Here is a 15,569-nt window from a genome sequence, read left to right on the forward strand (position 1 = left end):
CTCAGGGGTAACATGGAAGCCCATCTCGTCTCTACTCCCGGCGGCTTTATCCCATTTTTTAAAAAAGTTTATCCAGCCATCTTCCAAGTTCCCATCATCCCTATTGAGTTTATTCCTATTATCCGCGCATATATAGGCTGCCTCATAGACATTCCTGTCCAATTTATTGTTGATCTTCCTAATGACTTCTCTTTTGGCGATCTTATGCCGGTTAACTAATACGTGTTCAGATAATCCTGTCTTGGGTATACTCTCCTTTACATCTTTATCGTGCTCGCCCCACCTAATTTGCATACTCCTCCCGGTCTGTCCCACGTATTCCTTTCCGCATTCACATACTATCCTGTACACACCCTTTTGCTCTTCAGGGTTATCCCGCCTATCTCCCCTCCCTTTCTTATAAGACATGAAGTGTTTTTCAATGCTCCAAGGTGCTCTTACCCCACATTTTATCCCGTATCCCCTTACAGATTTTTCAATTTTCTCGGAAACACCCTTAAAATACGGAATCCCGGCAAAATAAGTGTTCTTTTCACCGTTTCCTACCTCCGTTTTTTCTTCATCTTCATCTTGATCATTTTGTGATATTTCTTGTCTAACAATCTTTTTTGCTTTCCTAGCTACTTTTTCCTTGTCGCGGATAGTATACCCATTCTTTATACCCACCTTCTTTATCCATTCTTCTTCTTTTTCTTTCTCTTTTTTGTCATTGCACAGCCTTTCGGCACGAATGAAAAAGTTAAGAAAAACATTTAACTTTGTCCTATTCGAATGTTGGGATCTCTTATGGAGGTACAGCTCGCCAGCCAACGGTTTATGAAAGACCCCGGTTACAATCCTGTTTTAGTAAGGCACAAGTCTAGAAAGTGAATCTTTCCGTTGGCCAGGTCTTCTCTGGTAAAACCAATTCTGGGATCTTGCTTGCCCAATTAGTTGAAAATGCTATCAAGTTTGGTTTCATTCCCTGTGATGAGGATGTCATCTAGGTATCTCCCATAGTATTTTACCCCTCCCTCCACATGCTCCATGGTGGCTTTTTCGACATAGTGCATGAAGATGTTGGCCACGAGGCCGGAAATGGGGTTTACACATGGCCAACCCTTCTTTTTGTCAGAAGATTTTATCGTTAACGTAGAAGTAATTGTACCCCGTAATGAGAAAAAACCACCTAACATATTCCCAGGCGACCAAGATTTCAACATTTTGGTCTATTAAGCATCTATACAAGCAATCCCCGGCTTTGTCCCGCACTGGGATACAGATTAATAACATTGAAACTACAGATTGCGTCTCGTTCTTCTATGGTAAGCTTCTCAATGGTTTCTTTGACCATAAAGGAGTTATTGATACTAAACTGAGTGTCCATATTAATTTTCACCATCCTCTTAATCATTTCTTTAGCTAGACCATAACCCGGATGCGCATACATGGGGATGATGGGTCTGGGGGGTATCCCTTCCTTATGGGTCTTTGGTATCCCAAATGCCGTGGGAATATTCCCTTCTTTAACACTCCTAAGTAGTTTCTTTTTTTCTGCGCTTCCCAAAGTAAAACTGGTTTCAATGCCTTTTTTAAGTTCTCATTTAATCTTATTGATGGGGTTCACTTTGATTTCTTTGTAGTCATTACTTCTAAAACTATCTTCCAACTTGCTATGGTATTCCTCTTTCCCGATGATAACCATTTTGTTTTCTTTATCGGATCTAATCAAATACACATCATTATCCTTAACCCATTTTTTCACATTGTGAAGACTCCCCCTAAGCTTACTTTCCATTTTCCCCTTTGGTGTCCTATGGTTGGTTGCGGGTGGACCTTGTTCCCTTATGCTTAGGTGCATTTCTTCGTCAATGATGTCACGTATTTTTACCCTGACACTAGATTTATCCTCTTTTTCGTCTAATTTTCCTGCTATTTTTTCAGCCGCAATGATGAATTCTTCTTTTTCGAAGTTTTCATCTCTTATGGCAAACTTATGTCTCATTTTCATAATTTCCGCTAAGGCTTTAGGGGGTTGAAGTTTTGTTAAATTTAAAATGTTGGCTTTATTTTCATCCCCTTTTCTATGCCTATTCTCTCCTTCCTTAACTCTCTTGTTAATTCCCAATTTAATTGATTTCTTCCTAATTATGTCAACGCCTCTAACTTTTTTTATTGGTAATTGAGAGTAGAAATCATAGTAATTTTAAATTCTAATGAAATGAATATCAGATCAGAAATCAGTAATTTGTATTTGAATTTCAGAACAGAAGTCATGAAAATTTGTAATTTGTTTTGGAATATCAAATTTAGAAATAATAATAATTTTAATTCATATTGGAATTCCAGAATAGAAATAATGTAATTTTTGAAAATATGTTTTCTTGTATTTATATTTATTACTATGCATGGACATGCTTCAGTTACCTATCATGTTTCTGTGATGATCTGCATGGGTCTTTTAATTGCCAGTCACTTATACACAAATTACAGCTACTGAAATGAAATCGCAGTGGAACTCCAATTTTACATTCCAGGATTTTACATTTTCCCCAATGTTACTTTCAATCTTCATGCTCTGAACATAGCAAAAATTATCAAGTTCTTCCTATTTTGTACTTCCCTGCATTTTAAGTTTTTCCCTTGGTCTCCTGAAAAACATAAAGTCAAGGTTCCACTATACATGTTTCAAATATATATTTTAGGTGGACATTCAATTCACGAGAGGGGTCATGCTCTCCTCCCCTTTCCTGGATACCCATGTTACATCATACTTCATCAGACATGGACCGTGTCTTAAACATGTTTATTAATTTCAGGTTTAGAAAATTTTTCTATTCAACTTGCATATGCTATCTCAGCTCTACATGCTTTAATGATTAAATATGTGCTGTTAGAATGCAGATTTGCTTGGAAATTGTTCTACATACATAGAGGTTTATATTGTTACTTTCCTTTTTCTTATTTCTTTCAGGTTATTATTAACACGAGAGCCTCCATTAATACAACTTTTAGTTATGGATGTTTTGAAACAAGTTATAAGAGCTGCACAGGAAAATCTTGAATCACTGAAGAAGAAGAAATTAAGAGGTTAGATGTTTGTTCTTGGATTAAACTATGTAAAATAGTATATACTGGGTGTTACCCTGCAACATCAACCATCTTTCACAGAACATGTACACCTCAGGGTAAACAACTAAAAAAAAAAACTGGGACTATTCACTGAAACTTTTCCAGTGACAATGCTAGTCTAGTTGTGTCATCAGAGAATTACATTCATTATTTGGTTGCCCTAGGCTTAATAGTGGAGCGCAATACTGTGTTCTATTGAAACACTGTTGTCACCAAAGTGAACAGTTTCTTGACTAAATCAATGATAAAAATGCACTTCATAAACCTTTTAGATAATGTGGAAGTCATCATTTTCCAAAAATGACTTCTTATGAAGCCAAGAAATATGTATAAAAGCGCAACAGCTCCGATGAGCTAAAGTCCATATGTTTATGCACAGAGAATACTAAACTTAATGTCATTAGGGTTGTTTCCAGCTGCCATAGACTGAAATCCAAAAATTGATTCTCCATTGTTTTATGTTCTTTTGTGGTTTCTATGTGTGTGTAATTCAACCATGTGTATCACAATCAGAGAGACCATAAATCCAGAAAATGTGTAAAGTGTCATACACACATGTTATTTATTATTATAATACACTATCCCTTCTCCAGTAATTTAGTGTTAACATATGTGTTAAACAAATATTTGCCCTTGTACTTGCCTCCTTTTTTCCCTTCAAAATTTCTGTAAATATGAATGCCCTAAATGTTATGGGGCACAAAACAAGATTTTTAAGTTTATATACAAAAGATCATTTCTACTAATCATGTCAAAAAGTGTGATATCTTGTTGGAAAGAGTCAGTTATTAGTAACTATTGAAAATGAAAGTACATTCATACTGAATTATTATATATTGTTCATTAATGGTCTCTCAACAATAAAGCTTATAATGTGAAAATTGCAAGTGTTGTTAACAAATACTATGCAAACGTTAGCACTTTTTGAATTCCAACATCTTTGCTGTTGTTTAAAAGCATCTATTGTAATTATTGTTTTAAAGAACTGATTATTCATTGATCATGTTCTGACATAATGTCTCAGGTTAAAATCAAATTAAACAAATAATTTAATACATTAACACCCACATCCAGCATCCAATTCCCCATGTATTTGAATGGGAGGACAATTGCTTGTCAAAAGCACATGGACACAACTATGGTGCTGCCACCTGCAATTAACTTTGCCTGAACAGCCCCATTTGGGCAAGAAAGGTTAATTTCATAAAAAAAATTGTCCTTTGTTAGTGCTGTAAGTTCTGAATGAATGAATTATTTACTTTTTACCTGCAGAAATGCTGCCTGCAAATCAAGAATCAAAGGAGAGCCAAGAAGTAGATCTCCTAGGTGAAGGTGGTGCCTCAGGCGACATTGTCCCTGGGCAGTCACTGGTGTTTGCCGTGTTGGAGGTGTGCTTGTGTTTGCTGGTGAGGCAGCTGCCAGCCCTCAACCCATCACCCTCATCGATGTCTGGGGTGGTGGCTCGTTCTCGGTGTCTGCTTCCAACGGAAGATTCAGGGAAACTTATTTCCGCTGCTCTGCAGAGCATGGAGGGGCTTCCAGAACTTTGCTCTCCAGCTGGTAAGCCATTCCACCATTAATATTGGAGTTCTTCAAAATCCTTCAATATTGCATGAAAGGAAAATCACAAACACACACACACGACACAACATTGTTTTTGTAGTAGTGCAGTTAAATTAGTTGTTGAACAAGCAAACAAAAAAGATCAATTTGTTGTTGTTACAGGGAAATCTTTGAGTCATTGATGAAAAAGTTTTATACACTGATTGTTATTGGTAGTTAGTTAAAACATTACAAAATGGTCTGGAAATTTATATGAGAACCTTGTCATTTCTAGGATAGACATACCCTCGAAAAATATTGATTCAGATATATTTGAACAAGATTATATTTAAAATAATACTTTCTAATGCCTGTACCACTGACATTGGTAAGGTAAAGTTCCCCGTGCACTTTGTACCATGCCACGAGGCATATATAAGGGGATATGGGAGGGGAGGGTGGAGGGGGGGGGTGGAGCCCCACACATTCTATCAATCTCCGACATTTTGGAGGTGATGTAATCAGCACCGTGCTTAGACCACCTCCAGTTGACTGCAGGTACCTATTTAATTGAGGCTGGGTGAACCCCAGAGCCACTTCACATGGGGACAAGGCTGGAAAATTTCTGACCTTAGATCACCCACCCCAGGAACGAGCCCAGGTCTCCCAGATGCCCTACCGAATAGACCACAATGGCTCCCCACCGACATTGGCCAATTATTATAAGTTAGTCCTAGTAACAATATTATAGCTAAAATACTTATAATGCTTTATTATTTTTAACAGGTGCTGTTGCTATTCTTCCAACCATTCTGTACCTAACAACAGGTGTGATAAAGGAGACTGCAACGAAAAGTGTTCATGATCCTACCATACTTGCAACAACATTGCCAGTGTCTTCTGCTCTCCATTGTTTGAAAACAGTAGCAACTGTGAGCTATGCTAAGGATGAACGGTCCCATGAATCATGGAAGAAGTTGTTGCAAAGTACACTGGCAAAAATTATTGATCTGGCCAAAACTGGTAAGTCATTTGGGCTTTCTTATGGCTATTAGTTATTTTCTTAAAAAATCGTGAATACGCAATGTATCCATTTTATATCAGGATATTAACAAGTAAAAGTAAGGTAATAAGATAATAACAACAAGAAATAAAAATAACACCATCAAAAAAATAATCAGGGTTATGAGTCTAGCTGCTTGGTGCACTCCATAGTGAAAGTTTGTTTGGAGACATGTAAGCCTAGAGGATCATCTAATGAATCCTAGAGAGTTCATACTCCACCGTTTCTATTCTGTAGCTTTGTTGGCATAGAAGTCAAGCCTCCCCATCTTCTGACCTTTCACAACTCTTCTCTGTCTATTATGTCATTCCTGCCCTTTTCTCATTCCACTACCTGTCTGCTCATATCTATTGGGCTCTCTTCCACTCCCTGTGTTCCATTATTTTTGCAGCTTCACTGTGGTGGTATCGTCATCGTTGTTGTTTGCAATTCATTCTTGTACTTCCCAGTTATAAATATTGCCTATAATTTATATGATACTAAGAGTTTGCTGTATACAGAAATGAGAAATATTTATGTCTCTTACTTAGGTTCAGAAGAGACAAGGCTGGATGAAGTTACCATGCTGTTGGCTGTGGCTGTGTTTGTCCTCCATGCTCCTGCAGAGGTCGTCTGTGCACCAAATCTTCAGTATCCTTGCATCAATGAATTCAAGCAGTGTTTTCAGAGCAAGCACACAGCAGTAAGTACTCTACTTGTGTCTGCAAAAGCTAGAGTTTTATGTCAAATTGTTTGTAACATTAAAAAACATTTTAACAGAGGTGGACCAACATGAATTTTCAAACAGTACTGATAAAGTAGCGATTTAAAATTTATTGCCACCTGTAATCAATATTGTACCAATTCATTATTGAATTGCAACTATTCCTTGAAGAGCCTGAATGGTTCATTCATTATCTTTTCAGTTAACGTAAGAAACCAGGTGAATGCAATAGATTTTTCCATATAAAGAAAAAAAACTAAATTTAGTTCACAAAACTTGTGTGCATGAATAATATCTTCATAAACAAAAACTAGAATTGAGCTGATTAGAAAGAATCAATTGGAATTTCATCACCAATATCAGCTTATACTCGAGAGAGACCGAGTATGTCAGGGAGTCTACAAAAGTGCTGTGTGTCGCTTTTCGTGGTCCTGCATAATTTTCATTATTTTTACAACATTGCGGGTACAAATAGATTCTGTAAATAAATTAATAAAATTATGAATATTTCAAAGCAAAATGTGTAGGATGCTCTGGTATAGTTCCAATGGAAAAACTATGTCTTAAAATTTACAAATATTTTGAAAAACTTTGAATTGTTACAATTTTCAAGTGTCTACATCGGTGGAATGGGTATGACTATTGACAGTGATATCAGTATTTGTGGAAATTGGTATTGACTCATGTCTAATACAAACAAAAACAAAATGGTCAATTGAATGCTCAATTGCAAGTTGCTTATGAAAATATCAAATCAATAATTTGGTATTTTTTACTAAAAAGCCAATATGTGCTGATATGTTCGAATTTCCATATGTGTTAAATAGAGTATAGATTAATCTATCTTGTCACTAATGTTTAATAAGGGTTGGCAAGGAAAAGAACAGTGGCAAAGAGAGTAGTTGACAAGTCAGTGCTGATAATTCTATAGCAGTTTATATTATTTGGAGAATCACATCTGACACTATTGCAGTAAGTGTTGAAAATGTTCTTTATGTTCATTCAAATGAAGATATACATGGCATGCCACACCCGTTGATGTTCATTGCAGTACAGTGAAACCCCGATTTTACGTTCCTGCATTATATGTTTTCCCGCTTAATACGTTCATCCAGTCAGGTCCCGGCAAAAGGCCATGTTAAATAATAAGACTTTCACCTCGATCTTACGTTCGTTCTAACTCCGGTTTCTCGCTTTATATGATTTCCGAGCCATGACGATGTCTTCAAATTCAGCAAGAAACTGCTCTGTTGACCACGCGAGTTCTCCCTCTCTCCCTCTCTCCCTCTCCCCCTCTCCCCCTCTTCCTCCCCCTCTTCCTCCCCCTCTTCCTCCCCTCTCCCCCTCTTCCTCCCCCTCTTCCTCCCCCCCTCTTCCTCTCCCCCTCTTCCTCTCCCCCTCTTCCTCTCCCCCTCTTCCTCTCCCCCTCTTCCTCTCCCCCCTCTTTCTCTCCCCCCTCTTTCTCTCCCCCCCTCTTCCTCTCCCCCCTCTTCCTCTCCCCCCTCTTCCTCTCCCACCCTCTTCCTCTCCCACCCTCTTCCTCTCCCACCCTCTTCCTCTCCCACCCTCTTCCTCTCCCCCCTCTTCCTCTCCCCCCTCTTCCTCTCCCCCCTCTTGCTTTGGAAGCTGGTTCATTCACAACGCGACCTTGAACTTCCAGATGTTAGGCTTTCATGCAAGAGGAGGGAGCGAAGAGGCATGGTTCAGTGAAAGGTGGGGGGGAGGTGGGGCACAGCTTGCATTTGTCGCACCTTCCTTGTGGGACAGGAAGGGAAAACTGCACTTCTTACATTCCCAGTAAAGATACAATGGACCGATTCTTCTGCCTCGAGATCAGACAACAAGTGCACTGTTGCCAAACCGATTCTCGCTAAATGGTGCCTGCCTTAGAATTTGGACAATGAAAGTTCACCCTTCCCACTGTGAGTGAAAATTTGACAACAGGACTCAATCATCATTCGCTTTTTGCCCACACAGATTTACGGAATCCTTCCTAGTTGACGGGAACAAAAAGAAAAGCGAGAAGGGGGCTTGTTTGTGAAAACTTTTCCTTTCTTCTTGTCTACATAAATAAATAAGAAGTGTTTGCCAACCTCCGCTATCCGATACTGAATAAGAACTGCACTTCTTTAATTGGAAGTCGTTTAGATTCCTAAGGAAATACAATTGGATCGAGTCTATATTTCACTGTAAATTATTTTTAATCTGAAATTTTTTCACGAAAGCTAATTTCATATGGTCATCAGAATGAACCTGAAGCTAACGTGATTCTTTTTTTCTATGGGTAGATGAGCGATATTTTACTCACTGACGGAAAAATATTCTTGTCAAATCAATTGTTTGGGGGAAAGGGGCGAAGTTCGGACACATGTATTTTTCTGCGTGGGGTTGAGAATGGATTATTTTATACAGGTTACGTGACTCGTGTGTTGTAAAGTGACAGGGCCAGAAAAAATGAATAAACGAGGGGTGCGGCAATATTTTCTGAGAGCAGCCCAATTTATTGCACACCTAAATGCCATTAAAATGGGGCTGATCTAAACCACATAAATCAGTTCTGGAGCTCGCCCAGCCTAAAATAAATTTGTACCTGGGTGCAAATTTGGGGGGTCAAGTCTGCCCAAGCATGGTGCTGATCACATCACCTCCAAATTGGCAGAGATCGAAGAGTTTGGGGGGTGAAGATGACATGGTGCTTACTACATGATCTCCCACTTCCCTTATATATGCCTGCATGGGGAACTTCGCCTTTTTCTCATTTCAAGGGGGGGGGGGGTTGCTTTCTCATTCCCGCTATGGTATCATCACTAGTCTTGTAATTACTGAAAAGTGCCAAGTATTGCTGCCCCGATTTTCTTGCTCGTGTGGAAGTGAGTTCCTTACACGAGACATCTTAGACAATTAACATAAAGGCGAAAAGTGATCTCGTCTCCTTTCCTCTGACGTCTAAAATTAGGCAGTTGCTCTTGAAACTGAATACATGCATTCAACGAACATAGCGTACTGCAAGTAAAAAGAAAAAAAAGTTAAGCCGGTTTCTCATTCTTTAATGCCCTGCGTCGGAAATCTTGATCCTATGCCTGAAGCATTGACATGACAGCATGGGAGACAGTCAAGCGGTGAACCTCCCCCCCCCATTCCTTCTTTTCTTTCTGCAACTTGGCTGGGCAGGAATGAGCACACTTCTGATAAGACGGCCACTCTACCACCTGTTTGTCTCCCCATTCCCCTCCCTCCGTTACAAACTGGTCGAAGGGGTGTCTGTGACCAGCGGGCAGCTGGCAACCAGCGCCAATGTTTCGTCTCCTGGCTTCAGAGCTGTGTCATTCAGTCTGAAGGGAAGAAAAATGGCAGTGTTTTGAATCTCGTCTCAGAAGGTTGTTTTGCTTTGGCGATTAGGAAACACGAGCAGCAGACCCAATGCGGGAGTTAAATAAAAAGACTAGATCATTTTTTTTTCCTGCCTTCTGATAAAACACACAGATCAGTGCAGGGGGAAAATGCACATGATGCTACTAAGAATGATATGATCGCAGTTTTCTTCGGAACCATTCACGTGCTGAAAATAAATCACGCAATATTAAAACGTTGATGGGAAGACAAAAAAGAGGAAACACGTTATTTACGGGGAAACTATTGGTGGAAGGGGTGTTTGCCCTCCACAAGACTTCTAAATCCAATATTCAATTGTCTATTAATATGGATGTAAACACTCAGTGGCATGCCCAAGAGGGGGTGATGGGGGTCATGACCCTCTCTTTTGGCCAGTATTTCTGAAAGAAAGAAAAAAAGAATGTCATACTCAGGAAAAGATGGCAAAGTGAGGGCTGACTACTATAAAAAGTATTCGTAACCCCATATCCCCTTTTGAAAATCCTGCGCGTGTCACTGATAAATTCTTGTGACGTCTAAACATGCGTAAGTTTGACAAAGCTTGATTTGTTCACTTCATGCTGTTGGGCTAATCGGGACTGGGTACATATGCAGCTCAAAGTGGAATCTGAACCATTCTGCATGTCTTCAGGACACTTTGATTGCAGTATATAAAGATGCTTGACGTCCAGCTATAAATTATCACCTATCCCTCCAATTACCTGGAACTTCAAAAACTAGGAGAGTACAATCAAATGCATCAACTGAACCTAATAGGTGGCAGTTAGAAGCAGTCATCCACCGTCCCTACCCTACGAAAGTGGGTCCTGTTAATCCGTCATTGACTTTCACAGCAGGTCTTGCTTTTTCCTTAGAAATTCATAATCATACTTCTATCCTGTTATTAAACAATTTTTGACATAATATACACCTAAAAAGTCGATTGTGTAGTCATTTCTTACTGACACTTGAGTTTCACCCCTCCCTTATGCTTTCCCGCATTTTACGTTATTATTTACTGGCCCTTGAAAAACGTGAAATCGAGGTTTTACTGTACTATGTTGATGTCAGTGTCGATGATCTTACAGCTTTTGTTCTCTGGAGTCATATTGTTAAGCACTTGGAATTTGTGCTTCTGAAAATTCTCACTTGTTCTGTATAATATTGATGTGTCTACTGATATTGAATTCCTAGACTTGCACATGAATTATTGGCACTGAGAATTTTGTGTAAATTCTACATGAATTTTCTTTACAAACCAGAATATCCCTGGCATCTGGCTATCAAATCTCATCAATGTTGGTAGACGGAAGATGCAACCATATTGTATACAAGGATATATTAGCACCTGTTTTACCTAGTGCAAGATACTACCCACAATCTTGAATTGTCAAGTTTGCTTTAAAAATTTATGCAGTTTTGAGTTTCATTCTTATGTTGCATTTTAATTTATCAGTTTTTCTTTGTCACATAAGTTTGAATTGAATGTGGGGGGTGGGGGGAGATTGTAATACAAAGAGGAATTATTCTGAATTTTGAATTCTCCCCTAATTTCTTTCTTAAGTTAGTTTACAGGATTAGCACAACAATATTCCATTTAAAGTTCTTGCATATACATACTTGGAATGGATAAAATTTGAATTTCCCCTTTGAAAACTAGAAATGTATTACTCAGTCAACCCCATGGATTTTCCTTTTGAATAAATTTCTCCAGGAGGGAGGGGAGTGCAAGCAAAGCATTTTCTCCAAAATGCTGCTTCAGTTTGAAGTTATCGTATTTCTGCAGCAATTGTTATTACTTGTTATTATCAGTCCTTCATAATAATTTGCAAATCTGTAACTGAAAGGAAATTATATGTGTGAAATACGAGGGCTATTCAGAAAGCAACATCCGATTAACTCATAAATAGCAATACATAACCACAGCAACATGGTGCATGCGCAGGAGCCAGCAGTAATGTTTAATCACACTACACACACAACCATAGTCCATTAGCTTCAACAGTAAACATAAACACTCGCATCTGAAATGCATCGTCGATGGTGTCATGGTTAAGGCAATGGTGTTATGAGTGATAGTGCTGTGAGAGACTGGTGCAGAAAATTTAAGACTGGGGATGCAGATGTTCATGATGAGAAAGTTCAAGGAAGACCTTCAATTGTGACTGATGAACTCGTCTGACAAACTGAAGAAATTGTGCAAGCAAAATGCCTTTTCACAATTTCACAACTCTCAGAGGAATTTCCTCAAATTTCCAGGACACAATCGATGATGAATTTCGGCTAAGTTGACTCCTTCTGGTTGAAGGAATCAAATCACATCATGCACCTCACAACTTACGGCAACATCCATGTTAGTCAGTTCCTACTCTCTCACTGTTGAAGCAAATGGACTGCAGTTGTGTATGGAGTGCAATTATACATTACTGCTGGCTCTTGTGCATGTACCCTGTCGCTGCGGTTATGTATTGCTTTTTACGAGCTAATCGGAAGTTGATTTCTGAATAGCCCTCATATATAATTTTATGCTGACGTTAATTGTCATTGATGCCCACCTCTGTGCTGGAGTGGCATAGCATGCTTCAATGTTAGGTGTACTGAGTTGAAATCCTTGGCTGGGCATGGGTGATCTTTGTGTCTCTTCATCAATTTAATCATGTCATCACTCATGCTCATAATCACGAATAGCCAAAAGTGGAAGAGAAGCGATGCTAAATAACAAAAAAACATATCTCTTCCATTGATGACCCCCCCCCCCTCCTCCAATACCAGGTGTTCATGTAAGAGATACTTAATATCTTTTTGTGTCTTTTCCACAGGTTAAATTGAAAAGTGTTCAGACATTGAGAACCATCTTCCAGCACCCAGATCGCATCATTGCAACCCCTTACATCCATGCCCTGGCACCTCGTCTCGTGGAGTTCTTGTTTACGGAAGGGAGCAAACAGATTTCCTTGGAATCTGAACTGAGTCTCACACTGGAGATCATCCAGACAGTGGAAGTACTAGTGGGCCTAGCAGAACCTAAACATAGTAAGTTTTATGCTGGCAAATGGAGGAAGTTAAAAAGTATAAAAGTTGTGTATTCTAAGTAGGGTGCACGTTATGCCCATTTCTCTATTTCTATACCTTTGTATGAGACAGGCTTTAATGTTTCAAATTCAATTTGTTTTGTTTTGAACAAGATAAATCATTTTTATAGTACCTATAGATGCCTGTTTTGAGGTTTAGTTCTTAATTTTGCATAATCTTACGTAAAAAATGACAGGTTTTTTGTTATCTTTTTCTTCTTTCTTGCTTATTCATGATTTCTTAATCTACTTTTCGCTCTTTCCACAGAACACCGTAACTGGTATAATGTCCCTTAATCAATTTCATTTAACCATTTAAAGAAATAGAAAAGCAAACCAAAAAGAAAAATACAATGTAATACAAAAATTGAAGTACATTAGTGTGCAACTGTGTTAGAAAATTAATAACCAATTTGTGCTTACTGGCTATTTTGGTGGGTTCTTTTAAGTAGCTTATTTTCATTATTTTTAGTTTTAGTACCTAATGAATCCACCCCCTAAATAAAAATGACCTCAGTGGTTTGACACTGGTATGAAAGCAGAACATGCAAGAAAAAATACAGTGTGTGAGATTTGTTCTCATTCCAAGAAAAGGGATAAAAACCTCACATTTCTTATGTTTTATTTCAGAACAACACAACACTGTACTGCGTTAAATATGAATCTTTGTAGTGTAGTGTGGTAAATGCAGCGAAAATACAGTATTATATGGCAAAAAATCATGTTTCCACATTACACTTAATTTTGAAAGTATTGTTTAAACTCGTCAAGCTGGAGTGCTTGATTTTTAATGTCTGGTGGTGCTAGAGTGCTTGGCTGTTTCATGCAAATGTTTCAATATTTGTGCATCAAAAATAGACTTAGCCACATCTGTAAAAATTACCCGGTGGAGGCACATAGTGATTCGGATCCCACTTTAAACTGTAGGTCCAGTCCTGATTAGCCTTACTGTGCATAAAGTGGACTTAAAACACCAAATCAATCCAATCTAAAAATTGATTCAAGGATGATATCAAATTTCAATCTATGTTCATAATTGGGAGAAGAGAGACACGATAGTAGATAATACGGAGAAACTAGTACTCACTTTATCCACGGAACTGTTTTTTTCTTCTTTGTTCTATTAATTTCAGTGGCCACTGTCACCATCCTCATTGGAACTTGTTGTACTGTAGCTTGGCATTCTTCTATTGTTGTAGTTCTCCGGCCGCCGCTAGGTGTTAACTGTATGTCTGCGTCCATGTCATCTGCTATTTCCCGGCGCTAACTGTTGTAGTAGGGGAATCCAAGTATGGTGTCCCTGTCCGCTATCGATGTTTAGCTCATGTGGGAAGTGCATTATGGTATGTGTTTCCTTGAACTAAACAAACAAACGATACTTCGTCTCCCCCCTGGATAACCCAGGTGTATACGATGCAGAGTGCGAGTGCAAGGCACATTACATTGGCAGGTCCATCAGATCTGTCAATGAAAGAATCCAACAACCTAAAAGATGCAAGAAAACCCCAACCCACTACTGGTCTTGCTAAACACATCAAATACAATATCCATAAAATACAAAAGGTACAAGTCAAGCACACCACCAACACACTCATAGACACCAAAATCAAGGAAAAACATGCCATAATGCACTTCCCACATGAGCTAAACATCGATAGTGGACAGGCACACCACACTTTGATTCCCCTACTATAGCAGTTAACACCAAAAAATAGCAAACGACATGGACACAGACGTACAGTTAACAACAGTGCAGCTAGTGTCAGCCGGAGAACTACGAACAATAGAAGCACGCCAAGCAACAGTATAACAAGTTCCAACAAGGATGGTGGCAGTGGCCACTGAAATTAATAGAGCAAAGAAGAAAAAAGCAGTTTCGCAGATAAAGTCAGTACTAGTTTCTCCATATTTCAATCTATGTTGTTGTTCGCTTATTAACAACAATATTAGTAATGCACTTTTATCGACTGGAAATAACTTGATAGCTGTATCTGTTAAAATTTCGTATCAGCCCAGTACCCAGTATATTATATTCCATGTCTGGCCAGTCAACATATCCAAGTATTGTTCTGCATTCATTATATCACAGAAGATGAAATGTTCAGAATATAATACCTTATGGCCTGTATTTCAGTTCATTAGTTGAACATTTCAATTCAAAGTTGTAAAATATTATATAGTAAAATATTGAATGTTGCACTAAAGATATACACATCACTTTTGAGTATGTGTGAGGGGTTTGGAGAGGGAGTAAAGGCAGCTGGAACATGGTGCCAATCATATCATCTACACCAGTGGTTCTCAAACTTTTGTCTCATTGTACGCTTTAGTCGTAACTAAATGTCTAATAAATCTCGACTATACGTTTTCTCCGAATAGTAGGTTTTGGGGAAATTTTTTGACTGATTGGTAGGGCGTTTTTGATACATTGGAGGCAATAGAGCAAAATGGCAGACTGTGTGTGGAAAGATTGTTAACAAATAAACATTACAATGCTATGTTTATTATTTTATTGGGCATTCCTACATTTACAATCTTTATAATTAGATACAATAATAAAAAATTTGAAGCACGTGTATGCTAAGAAGTATATAAAAAACCTTAATTTTCATATATTTTTCCAGAGTTATTGAAATAAAAATAAGGAACAAAAGTAAGTTTGTAAACAAACTGTCAAGCATAATTTTGGAGTTTTGACTGTAAATCC

At 38.4% G+C, this 15,569-nt stretch overlaps 1 protein-coding gene across 6 annotated transcripts in view; it reads left to right on the forward strand.

The window, feature by feature from the left end:
• Positions 1-15,569, forward strand: part of LOC145985110 (HEAT repeat-containing protein 5B) — a 164,536-nt gene that overhangs the window by 135,267 nt on the left and 13,700 nt on the right. For all 6 annotated transcript variants that reach the window (XM_083118720.1, XM_083118721.1, XM_083118722.1 and 3 more), the window contains 5 exons: positions 2,954-3,069; positions 4,384-4,671; positions 5,440-5,676; positions 6,247-6,398; positions 12,611-12,824. In XM_083118720.1, coding sequence (XP_082974846.1) covers positions 2,954-3,069; positions 4,384-4,671; positions 5,440-5,676; positions 6,247-6,398; positions 12,611-12,824 — 1,007 coding nt within the window. The remainder of the gene's footprint in view (positions 1-2,953; positions 3,070-4,383; positions 4,672-5,439; positions 5,677-6,246; positions 6,399-12,610; positions 12,825-15,569) is intronic.

The sequence above is a fragment of the Lepisma saccharinum genome, chromosome 3, assembly GCF_977018435.1.
Source record: "Lepisma saccharinum chromosome 3, izLepSacc3.1, whole genome shotgun sequence".
Taxonomy (NCBI): Eukaryota; Metazoa; Arthropoda; class Insecta; order Zygentoma; family Lepismatidae; genus Lepisma; species Lepisma saccharinum.